Source organism: Phyllopteryx taeniolatus, chromosome 19, assembly GCF_024500385.1.
Source record: "Phyllopteryx taeniolatus isolate TA_2022b chromosome 19, UOR_Ptae_1.2, whole genome shotgun sequence".
Taxonomy (NCBI): Eukaryota; Metazoa; Chordata; class Actinopteri; order Syngnathiformes; family Syngnathidae; genus Phyllopteryx; species Phyllopteryx taeniolatus.
In genome coordinates, this window is record NC_084520.1 from 10,989,070 (window position 1) to 11,001,270 (window position 12,201).

General features: G+C 42.4%; 1 protein-coding gene across 7 annotated transcripts in view; it reads right to left on the bottom strand.

Annotated features, from left to right (window-relative positions):
* The window catches only part of bahcc1b (BAH domain and coiled-coil containing 1b), a 115,001-nt gene that overhangs the window by 40,461 nt on the left and 62,339 nt on the right, over positions 1 to 12,201 (bottom strand). For all 7 annotated transcript variants that reach the window (XM_061755569.1, XM_061755571.1, XM_061755572.1 and 4 more), the window contains exons 3-4: positions 5,662 to 5,820; positions 156 to 266 (exon numbers count right to left, since the gene is read on the bottom strand). In XM_061755569.1, coding sequence (XP_061611553.1) covers positions 156 to 266; positions 5,662 to 5,820 — 270 coding nt within the window. The remainder of the gene's footprint in view (positions 1 to 155; positions 267 to 5,661; positions 5,821 to 12,201) is intronic.

Sequence of the window (12,201 nt, forward strand, 5' to 3'; positions counted from 1 at the left end):
TGGTTTTGGGGGGAATGGAACGGCTTTATGGCATTTCAATTCATTTCAATGGGGAAAATTACGATTGATTTGAGTTATGAGCTTGGTCGCAGAGCACATGAAACTTGTAAGACAAGGTACCATTGTAGTAAGAGAGTCGGTGCACCAAAACGTACCTTTTTGAGTTTCATAGAAGCGGTGCTGCCCATACAGACTGTTGTTATGGTGATCCAGGGGACTCATGGGAAGAAAAGGGGAGGCAAGACTTCCTGAATAGCCGGGGTACCCTGTCAAAGGGAGGGGAGAGCATTGACATTCAGCAGCTCTCCAAACATACAATTTATTTCTACAACCTATCATGAAATTGCCACTTTGTAAAACAGAAAAATACATGGCTAAATTCACTTTTGCACTAACATGCCACATGACTTGACATTATTTACAGTGGACAAAGTGGTGACAAAAACCACAGCAGACAGCCACTGCCAAATTGCAGCATTTAACCGGATGGAATTTGCTTTCCTCCTAAACACATTTCTTCACCCCCCCCAAACCCAAGACAAATACTGTGAACTCTCACAGTGCGCGCACGCACACACACAACCCTCCCAGGAGGTCGCTGGGAGGTAAATGGTCGTTCCACTCTGCTCCCCGTCTTCAAGGACTTTGAACTGTATTGTGAAATTGCGGAGGTCTCGGCGGTGGTGCTGACAGGGAATGGAAGGCTGTAAGAATTGGGTTCGGATCACTGTGGCTGTGTGCATGTGAAGATGAAACTGCAAAAATCACAGCAACACACACCATACAAGCGGCACCCTCTACACACAGGGGGACCAAAAGGCTCGAATCGTGTTTGTGTGCGTGCTCTGTTCTTCGGCAGCTGGTTTCATGCCCCACAGAGTGTCCTTGCTGTCCCGTTAATTGGCAGCCGTTAAAAGTTTAATGGTGGTGGCCAAAGTAAACAGCACTCCATAAAAACTACGCATTCCACAGTCACACTGCAAAACCACCAACACCCCCTTTTCTGCTCCGACGTGTCCGTGTGTGTGTGTGTGTGTGTGTGCTTGGTGGGGTGGCGGGGGGCCGGCGGGGGTACGCAACACTGTGTGCGTGTGTACGTGCGCGTGATTACTCTGAATGGTTAACAACCAGTGAATCTAAATGGCAACAATTAGCCAAAAGGTTTTATCAGCCATCTAAAGCCAATCCCCCGAGTAATGACAAGTGATAAAATTCAGGAGGGGAGGGAAGATGAGAGGAACAAAGACTAAACTAAAAAATAAAAAAATGAGATGGGGGACCAAAAAGACGAAGGGTTAGAGATTGAATAAATGAAAGCGAGTAAAAGAGAGACCAAAAGAAGAGGGCCTGTCAATATGAAAAGCCCGTAATGCGATGTTGCTGCCATGAGGCGTACAGGGAGGCAAATGTGTGTGCGTTGTTTGGGATGAGGCGGAATGGAAGATGAAGGGAGGAGTGAAAGGGAAGTGGAGAGCTTTGAGATGGAAGAGATGAGAGGACGGCGGCGAAGAAAGTAAGAAGAGGAGCCATGAAACAAGGACAGGTGTGTGTGCGTGTATGTGTGTGAGCACGCGTGCGTGCGTGTGTCGGCCAGGTCTCTCCTCTTTGTGCTGGCTCCACACTCCACTCTCTGGACACTGGCCAACTGGCAGCGCGCCCAGCGGAGCTCCCTGGCTTGAATTCTTAAAAACAATCATTTGTAGTGTGCCGGCGTGCTCGTGAATGCGAATGTGCACGCACACACGTGTTCAGAACATCAAAAGCTGAGCCACTGCAGACACAAAATCTGTCTGATAGGCAACACACACACCCACACCCACGCACACACATCCGTGCTCTCCATTGACTGCGGCTGCTCTCTGCTCCGTTGCCATCCCGCCGCCTCTTCTTTCTATGAAGCTGATTTATAAGACAGCCACTCCAGGAGACATTAGTGCTCATTTCCAGGGCTTAAATGTTGCTATTTATTGCCAGATGAGCTACAAATGAGCCGGTTGTCTCGTTTCAGAACTAGAACGCTGAATCACATTTCTGTGGTCCAACTGTTTTGTACAAATTTGTCAAAAAAATTTGAACCTTGCCTTTTGAAAACTGCCAAAGACGAGAAGCACACGTGCATATTGAGATGTGACTTTGTCTCCTCCCTCTTATAGAGTCAGCCACGCTGTTTCTTGTCATTATCCATTCCCTTGAAAATGTATTAATTAGTCAGGGTTTACTGTCAGAATTAAATTGCCGTTGTCACTGCAGGACTATATAATGTTTCCACTTTTATGGGCTGCACGTCTCCTTTTTTTTTTGCCAAGTGCCAAGTTACCCTTAAAAATGTCTCCACATCTGATTTCCATGTGAGCTAAACGGTTGACATAAAATGATTTGGTAACAGGTTTTTATTACTCACACAGACATAAAAACATCTTTTCTTGATGAAAAATGTCAAATGTTTCACATTTTATAACAGTTAAATAGGTAAAGATGTGACTGACTCGGCTCACAAGTTTTTAAGATATGAGCCGTCAGTCGGATGATTTTTTTGCTTTGACTTGCGAGCGCAAACTATACGAGCGATGTCCCGTGGCAGTCAACTCAACTCACTTCACAACAAGCAGCAGTTTGGCCGATAAAGAACAATTCTTCAAAAAAATGAGGTGTCAAGCTGTTTAATAACACTCCCAGTTGAAGTTTACTGTCAAACTAAACATAAAACAAAGGGAATTACACGTTGTGTATTTAAAACAGCCAAACAACTTCGCCTGAGGAATGCCTCCGCTAGCTTAATGCTAACACAAAGGAAAACGTCATTGACGGGCTCACAAAGAGCATCAATAGGCGCGATGTTATAAACCTTTAAGCAACGGATATTTGAACACAAATGGTGGAACAACACATGCAGACAGACAATACCACAATACTCAGGCATATATTCTTGATCCTCTGCAAAAAATATAGAATTTTGTAGCATACTAAATCCCTGAGAATAGTGGCGACTCTTACTCGTTTCCTGTCTATTATACTGCCATCCGGTGGCCAACGTGGGCACACCAGGAGCAGCACAATACATTGAATTGTATTTAATCATGTTACTACTCTGTTTTTAAAAAATCCAATATTACAGGGTGCTATTTTCCTTATTAAAAAACATTTTGAAAAAATTGTCAAGTTTTCCGTTCATTTCAATGGGGATATGTGATCTCATGGCACCACTGTAACAGCGACATTGTTTACGTTACTGAGTAGAGAGTGGAAGTCAATATGTATACGGCACCAGAATTATGCAGCTCATATAGAGCACCACCAGTCATCCAATTGATTTCATGCATCAATACCATATTGATTATTAAGAAAACCGACTCGACGGCTGACTAGGTTCTATTTCAATCCACACCAACAAGAGTTGTCATGTTGAGAGTTCTTTTTCCTTTTTAATTTTCACCTTCACACATTTTGGGAAGAAGAGGTGAGGCATAATACAGCCTCTTGTGCACAATACACAATGCTAAAATACACACACATATGCCCCTGAAAAGTACAGATAACTGCTACGTCAAACTCGTTGTTTGGCCACAAACGGTTAACTGTCAAAAGAGGACACTGTGTGGTGTAGATCTTTCTGATCAGGAAGGGGGCCGTTGGAGGTCCGTTAGCCCACAGGGGGGCCCTGAAGGTGGGGCCTCTGGACAGGGGTGGAGAGAAGATGGTGGAAATAGGGGTACGGTTTCAGTGTTTGAGGTTTTTACTATGCTGTGAGGCGATGGGTCTACACACACATACACTCTCTGGATCCTTCATCACACACGCTCAATGAGATTTTACATACATGAGCTGTCTGTTATGTTTTATAGAAATATATTTGGTCACCTTATTTCGCTCAGAGTGGCCAAATATTACACACTAGCCAGCATGACGCAGTACATCACACATCAATCAGTACTCCACTATGGAAAACCGTTTGAACATTTATTCGATACCCTTGATATACAGCCTCAGACTGGAAACCTCAGGGCACCAGGCATTTGCCTCATGGCAAGTCCGCCCCTGGTTACTAGCGAGGTAAAAACTGTGCCCTAGTTGATATCTGTGTGCTACTAGTACTACTAATGAAGTGCTAGATGTTAACTAGTAGAATTTTATGTCACTGGTACTACTAGTAGCTTACAGTTGTCAACGAGTGCACAGTTTTGCCTTCCTATTAACATGTAGTTATCCAACTTAGTAGAGGACAAACAGCACAAGGACAACTTTGGCATATTAGTTAGTCAAAACTACCAGTGGGTATTTTAGTGCTACTAGTAGGGTCAAGAAAGCTACTAGTGCTCCACACATGAAAACTAGCTGGGCCTAATAGCGTTACCTTTGCAGCAGGGTCATTTACAAGTAAGGTTTAAGTGTTACAACTAGGCCAAAAGTGTCACGAGTAGTGGAACAAACATCACTAGTAAGACAAAGACTCGTTCTACTAGTGTGCTAGTTGTGAGGACAAAGAGTGTGCTAGTACAGTGGTTCTTGAACTTTTGACACCAAGTACTACCTCGCTTTTCAAGTGCCACCACAATGAACAACATTAATATACAGTAGCGTAGTAGGCCAAAGTGTTTCTCATGAATTGTACTAAAATAATAAAAATGTATTCAATATAAAATATTTTAACCAAAATAAATGAAGTTCTTAAAGAATAAATACAAATGTATTGAGCTTAAAAGTTAAAAACAACTGAACTTTTGTTAGGGAGTGAGTTTTTTTGGCGTACCATTAGAGGGAACCCGTGTACCACTAGTGGTAGTTGTACCACACTTTGAGAATGACTGTACTTGTACATGGACCTACAGACGTGTATCGAGGATATGAAATAAATACTCAACGGGCTATCCATACACCACTGCTACACTACAACCACAAGAAACGCGCTGTTAAATTATTGCCGCTCTGACAATGTTAATAAATACTGAGCGTATTTATCTTTTATTTATGACAAATCTCTCAAATTGGATAGTTTGTGCAGGTGGTGCAGCTGGCGAGGACACACCTGTATTTGAGAATGAAAATTAAGCCTACCATAAAGTATATCATTATGTTTTAGGGTCAAGTCTCGGTTTGCGGTTAAATGTCGTTCTCAGGAAATGAATGTAAGTCAATGTAATTTCCTCTGTAGCGATGGAAATTGTATATGTGTGTGTGTAACGAGGGTGTACGACCTCATAAAACCCTCAAAGTGGGTCAGGAGGCGAAGGATGATGAGTGAAAGGAAGTCAATGAAAAAAAAGAAGAAGGGTGTGTGTATACTGAAAAGAGTGATATTTACTTATGACATTGACTTTTTAGTGATCGTGTTCAAGGAGAAATTAGAACCCAATTTTGGGGGGTCGGGGTACTGAAACTCTGCCAAAACCGGTGCAAAACACAAAGCCACATGCTTCTAGTGCCAGATGAGTTCTGCAAGTGTGTATGCGTATTTTCAGTAGTGTCATGTGAGGCATCACAGCTTCATGTGTTTGTCCTCACTGTTGGTTAAACCACTTAATGGCTTCATCGCCATCTAATCCCAAAACCAAAACCTTGGATTAACCAAAGACCAAATGCTATGCGCATGTGGTTGTCTGTGTGTGTGGTTGTGTGTGTATGTGTGTGTGTGTGTGTGTGTGCGTGTGCGTGTGTGTGTGTCACCTTCATGTGAATGAGGGAACCAAATAGGGGAAGCGTTCGAATGAGGTCCGCTCCTGTAAGAGGGAGAGGATGGGGAGGAAACGGGTCCCGAGGGGTGAGGCGGGTGGGAGGCCGGCGACCCCAAACTGCTGGACAGGAAGGAACCCATAAAGGAAGCACCTGAGAGACAGGGGAGAAAAAAAGGTTAGAGGTTACATGTCTGAACGCTGCTGATTAAATTTGGCTCTGGAGAAGAATGAAAGCGTGTTTAATTAAGAGAACAGATGTGCAGACAAATGTCCTCTACTGTAAAGCCTAAAAGAAAATGACAGAACGCTTCGTTGTAAACTTTATGGTTCATCCTGAAAAATAAAGAAGCGGTTAAACACAATTTTCACTTATTGTATCGTGCAGCAAGCACTATAGTGGAAGGCATTTATTCTTTGTGAAAAGTAAAATCAAGCGCACCATATTGGGTTGCTAATACAATAGTATTATATCAATAAAAGTAGCGCTAATAAAAACCTGCCCTCTGTTCAAGATAGACTTGTACCGCAGATGTCCCAAATATTATTATTATTTTTTTTAAACATACTCACCAGATTTTTTCCTTATTAACTCATAGTGAATATTAATGTGAAAATGCTTAATTAATTAAGGTAAGTATCACTTTAAATATCATTTTGCAGTTACACAGGTTTGAAATTAAGATAATGTCTCTTTCATTGCCATGACAATTCTGGATCACCTACTTCTGGCTTCTGTAATATTGGTGGACAAGCCGGGACAACTTTCATGTCGGGTTAAGGAGATGTCGCAGAGACTGATCAAAATATTGTTTGCAAGTTATTCGACGTCGCTTGGTCGATTGTTTTGCTTTGTGTTGTGAACCAAAATTTGCGGGACAAGGATGGAGGAGTGGAATCACTTAGAATCGCAGCATAATGATATTTTCAACACATTTCTCCACCGCTACTGGTTAAACATGCTGAGCACTTGACAAGTCTTTCCGACAGAAATCACACAGGGACTCCGTGGTACGGTTCCACTACGTACACATGACGAGAGCGAGCGTAGCAGTTGAAGCGGCGAGTGAACTGGCTCTGTTTGGTTTGGCTCGTTTGAATGTATCCGCACTTATCAGCGCGCTCTCATTTGGTGGAACAACCTGAACAGTTGTCGGGGGAAGGAAAAAACAAATCCACAGGGAGTCAGGTAATTAGTCGCTGGATGGGGAGACGGAGCAAGTGTGGTGGGCTGGGTCGTTACCCATAAACACTGCCTCGCCGAGACAATTACGACAACAGTTCGCATCAGAGCGGCGCGCGCACATACACGCGTGCTCACACGCCTGCGTGTGCAATACCTTCACCTCCAACCCAGCCTGACAACCACACAGTGCGCCCAGGCACTTCTTTTTTTTGTCTTTATAAATAGAAATATATAGACAAAAATAGTGGGAAACCTGGTCATTACAGAAACAGGATAAAAAAAATATGACTTGGCTCTTTCTTTCAGGGAATGTTTAGGGGTCTTGCCCAACATCTACACTGTACAGTTTTCCCTCGCTCCATCGCTCATGCCCCCAGGATCACTTTTGTATTTTATTTTTTTTTTTCCCCAAGTGGTCAAGGATAGACACAGCTGCAGGTGCACTATGTCTTATTGAACAAACGGTAACAAAATAAACATGTAATAAGCACCGACATACCTGAGCTGTTATGGCCACAACTGACGCCCAGGCTCTCAAAAACACAGCCAGTTCACTGTTAGCCAGTAAAGTCACAGATACTGTATTATAGTGTAGAATGTAAGGATGGTGACCCCTAGTGGAGAACATTAATACCTGTCTGCACCTCACACGCACGTTTGTTGTTTAATAATGCAAAATTAATTTCTACCTGTTTACTCAATTAATCCATGGGATAATCGTTAGAATAATCCAGTCTGAAAATATTCAATAGCTGCAGCCCAATTTACAGTACTATAATGCCCTCACATGCTCACGCAAGAGCTGCTGTCGGTCACTGCTTACGCCCAGGCACTCACATGCAGACTTGCTGCTGTCACATGAAACTCCTTAAGGCACCGCCTCTTGAAGCACATATCTAACACACAGACACTACAATATATACAGCATTTTTCAAATACATTTTATGCTGTAAATGTTTTTTTTTTTTTCAATGGATGTGGAACAGGGCGGCACGGTGACCGACTGGTTAGAGCGTCAGCCTCACAGTTCTGAGGATCCGGGTTCAATCCCCGGCCCCGCCTGTGTGGAGTTTGCATGTTCTCCCCGTGCCTGCGTGGGTTTTCTCCGGGCACTCCGGTTTCCTCCCACATCCCAAAAACATGCATTAATTGGAGACGCTAAATTGCCCGTAGGCATGACTGTGAGTGCGAATGGTTGTTTGTTTCTATGTTCCCTGCGATTGGCTGGCAACCAGTTCAGGGTGTACCCCGCCTCCTGCCCGATGACAGCTGGGATAGGCTCCAGCATGCCCGCGACCCTAATGAGGAGAAGCGGCTCAGAAAATGGATGGATGGATGGATGTGGAAGAGATACCAGCGATTAACTGGTTTCACTGTCAAACACCGCTTTATGTGATGTCATCTTAAGCCCAACAACCCCATCCAACCACACTCACACGCACACACAACTCTTTTGGGTTATTACCAACCAACATCAGTCTATGTTTTTGAGTTCTTGTAATTAGTAGAAGTATGTATCAGGATTTGTTCTTTTTTTTTCTTTTTAATGATTCTGACTCACTTTGTTTTATTTATGCTTTCCTGTTCTTTCAAAGCACTTTGTAAAGTCATTTTTTTTTAAAGGTGCTACTTTTATTATTATTATTATCAAATGGATTCATTGATTCAGTAATAAAGAAGTGTTCTAAGGTTTTTGTCCACAGTGTGTACTTCCAATATAAGTCTAAGAAAAAAAACAACAAAGAATTTGGGCAAACCTTCTTTTCTTGATCTATTTTTTTTCTAGTGTCTGTTCTATTTTTTCTGCCCATGTTGAAATATTTTGGAAGATTTTTTTGTTTGTGTTGCTTTTTTTTCCCTTCAAGCTGCAAACCACACTTGTACAACTGTAGATCAGTGGCCTTTCAGCCAGTCATAATAAAACACAGCTCATATACAGTACGTCTCGGTCTGGCCCCCTGGCAGTGTGGGCACACGCATGCACGTCAAAGAGAAAATGATAGACTCACTGGTCTGTCTGTACCTCATATTTTACGACATACAACAGAAAAAAAAACTAAGTTATAAGCTTCACACTCCATTTTTTAAGTTATAGCCATCTTAAAATGCCTTCAACACATAAAAGTTCATGTTGATTAAATAAGTCAATAAAAAGCTTTATGTCAAACACTTAGTGATATTGATTAGGGCTCTTCGAGTTGTGATGCTTAGCATTCAACTGTGCCCCTTTCTTCCCACAGCTGTTCTTCAGTCTGAGCTCCACCCTTCCCCCATGTCTCCATCTTTTTCCATTTACTTATCTCCATCCATTTTCCCTGTTTTGCCCCCATTCCCTCTTTCCTGTCACCTCCCTCCCTGCCCACTCAGTCTGTTTTATGTTGGTGAGTTGAGGAGAAAATCATATTTGCCCGCTTCCTCTGGCCCACTGATATGGAAAATCATCTGAGAGGCCACCGCTAACGTAAACCTTATTGCTGTCCGTTTTCCCCCTCCTCCCCTTCTTCTCTTCCTGCCCTCTGTTTCCGCCTTTGTTTTACCCTGATCCCAACATTCCCTTTCCATCTGTCACTGTTACATCCTCCCGTTGTTTCCCCCCGTAGCTCTGAGCCCAAACGCCAAATGATGAATGCGAAAACGCCGTGCGTGAACTGACGAGGTACAGTGTGGCAGTAGAGGGCTGCGTGAGTCGCAAAGACCAGCTAAACAAACGCACCCTAGCCCCATTCAGCCAGGCTTTGTTCCTCACATCAACCGCAGACGTGCATGCACATCAAAAAAATAAAATAAAAGCAACTGTGACCCAAGTGAAGTTGAGATTATGTGGTGCATGTTACTATTTATGTTATTTGCTTTAAACAGAACGCTCTTTCTGAGAAAGATGCTATATTAAGTCCCCATAGTGGTGATTAAAGTAGGAAATGCACTTGTATGCGTGCCACTCTCCCAGATGGCATCATGTGACAGAAAAGCGTATCAATACAGTCGCACTGAATCCTCCGATCAGATGCTGACAATCCAAGACAGCAAAAATGAGGACCTTGCGTCACTTTAATTCCTTCATCTGTACTGACAGTTTGATTTGTTGATTTATGCTTGACAGTAAATGACTGAAGCTTGTACAGGCTGGGGGAGGCGGGGGGGGGGGGGGGGGGGGGGGGGGAGTAGTGGACCTGCAGGTTTGACTGCTTAGCATATTTTTGGTGTCATCATAGATAATAAAACTTTAACGAGTCCCCACAATCTTTTCAGGAACTTTACAATGAACTTTGCTCCCCAAAATCTGTACATTTAGTAAAAGTTAAGCATTTAAAGCATCTGACATTTATTTTGTTTTAACAAGTAAACTAATGACAAATCTATTTGCAGGAATAATAATAACCATTTTAGGTTTTTTTTTAAAATTTAACTAACATAATTGAGGGCACTACAGTTGAACTCAAAAACACATCATTATAGGAATATGTCAATGCCAAACTTGATTATTTGATTATAACCCAAAAGGTTGCTCGGAAACTTTTTTAGAATAACAGGCTCATTGTATTTAAGCGCCCTGAAAGTTTCACAGGTGCAAGGCAGCCTTTTTTATAAGTGCCAATTTTAATTAAACACGGTTCAATGAGGGCAGGTTGTCAGTTTAGAAACAGTAAAATGATAAATGCTTTAAATGGAAAATCCAGGGAAGGTGTGAAATGATGAAAAGCAGCCAAGGTTAGCATCTTATTTTTGGATGATAACAAATCTTCTCTCGCACTTATTTTAAACTACTCATATAAAATATGTACAGAATGCTGCTTGCAGCGACATGAAACAAAAGATTGAGGTGCATGGGGAAAAAAATAATAACCTCGTAGTCTGTTTTTTTTGTGCGCGTGTCACATGTCTGAGCAAAGATCGAAGGTGAAACCTAACAGCGAGATGAAAGATAGCAGGCCCAATCGTCCCAAGGTTTCTGTATTCTATAGAGGGGAAGGGGGGAGGAGAACCATAGAAGAGGAGGAGAGAAGGAAGATAAAAAAGGAATATGACTGATATTACAAGGCAAAATGTTCTCACAGGAAAATGTTTTAAAACATGTACAAAACGTTAAGCTACAGTATATGTTTGCACTGGACTAGGGCTGGGCGATCGGGCTTAAAATTCTTATCACTGTGTAACAGTATATATGTATTGCGAAATGAAATTAAGTTGAGAAATAATAAAGTACTTCTGAATGGGTTCCTTAGTTAAACTAAATTGATTTAACCAATTTTTTTAAAAAATCAAAAAAATAAAATAAAAACAAAGATATAATGTTATTTTGGAACATTTAGTGTACGGATCTCAAAACTCAAAACTAAAACTCGGCACTCTATGGTGCAAACCAATACCAATAACATTGCTGACAGTATAAATATTCAATATACTAGATGTACTTTTGACCTCTTAGGCTTCTCCTGGCTGACGTAGGCGGTAATGTACTCATTCATTCACAGTTTTCGGGCATGTGTGCTTGCTGTGTATTTTATCTCTAGACATTAATTGACCTGCTAATCTGCTGTTTAAAGGTGACTCTCCACTGTAACACGCTTCCATCCGGACTTCTGTTAAAAGTGTACCGTACCACCTAACCCCGCTACGCTTCATTTCACGTTAGCTTAGCAGTTAGCGTGGCTTCTCAGTCTTCACCTATTCTCTGTTCTTGCTCAGTGTGTCACATGGTTAGCTACACCTCATCCTTCTTTCGCAATAACGATACGTGTTGGCCGTGCAGCTTTTTGCGGCCACGGAGACGAAGATTAATCACTCTGAGGAGCGTCTCTGCACTGTGTAGGGAAAGTGATTAGCTGCACTAGCGAGCCAGCCTCAGCTCATAGCTGGTACGGAGCAAGTTAGCTTAGTGCCTAGCGTTCCCCCCGGTAGTTCCCGAACAGCGAGGAAAGCAGTGAGGATGGGTGACTGCTCAACGTGGATGCACGTACAGCTGGCAGCTCCTCCAGATGCGTGATTGGACGTGCTTGAAGCCATATTTACACTGAGTCAGATACGATGACGTCATCAACAAGCGGTATTTCGATTGTTTGGTATAGTGCAAATCAATACCGTAGGCCAAATTTACACCATCAACCGCATACACCACCAAGCTCTAAAATTGACTATTTTGTAGTATGATGCGCGTCGGGGAAAAGAAAACTTGGAAAGACATGCCATGGACTACATTATATTTTGTCCTAATTCTAAAGAGTGTGAAGAAAACAGCATGTAATGGGTTGAATAGACTGCTGCTAAACAATACATACACGCTCACACAGACACGCACACACACACACACACACACTACTGAAAGACTCAGTCAGACGTTACAATCCCAGT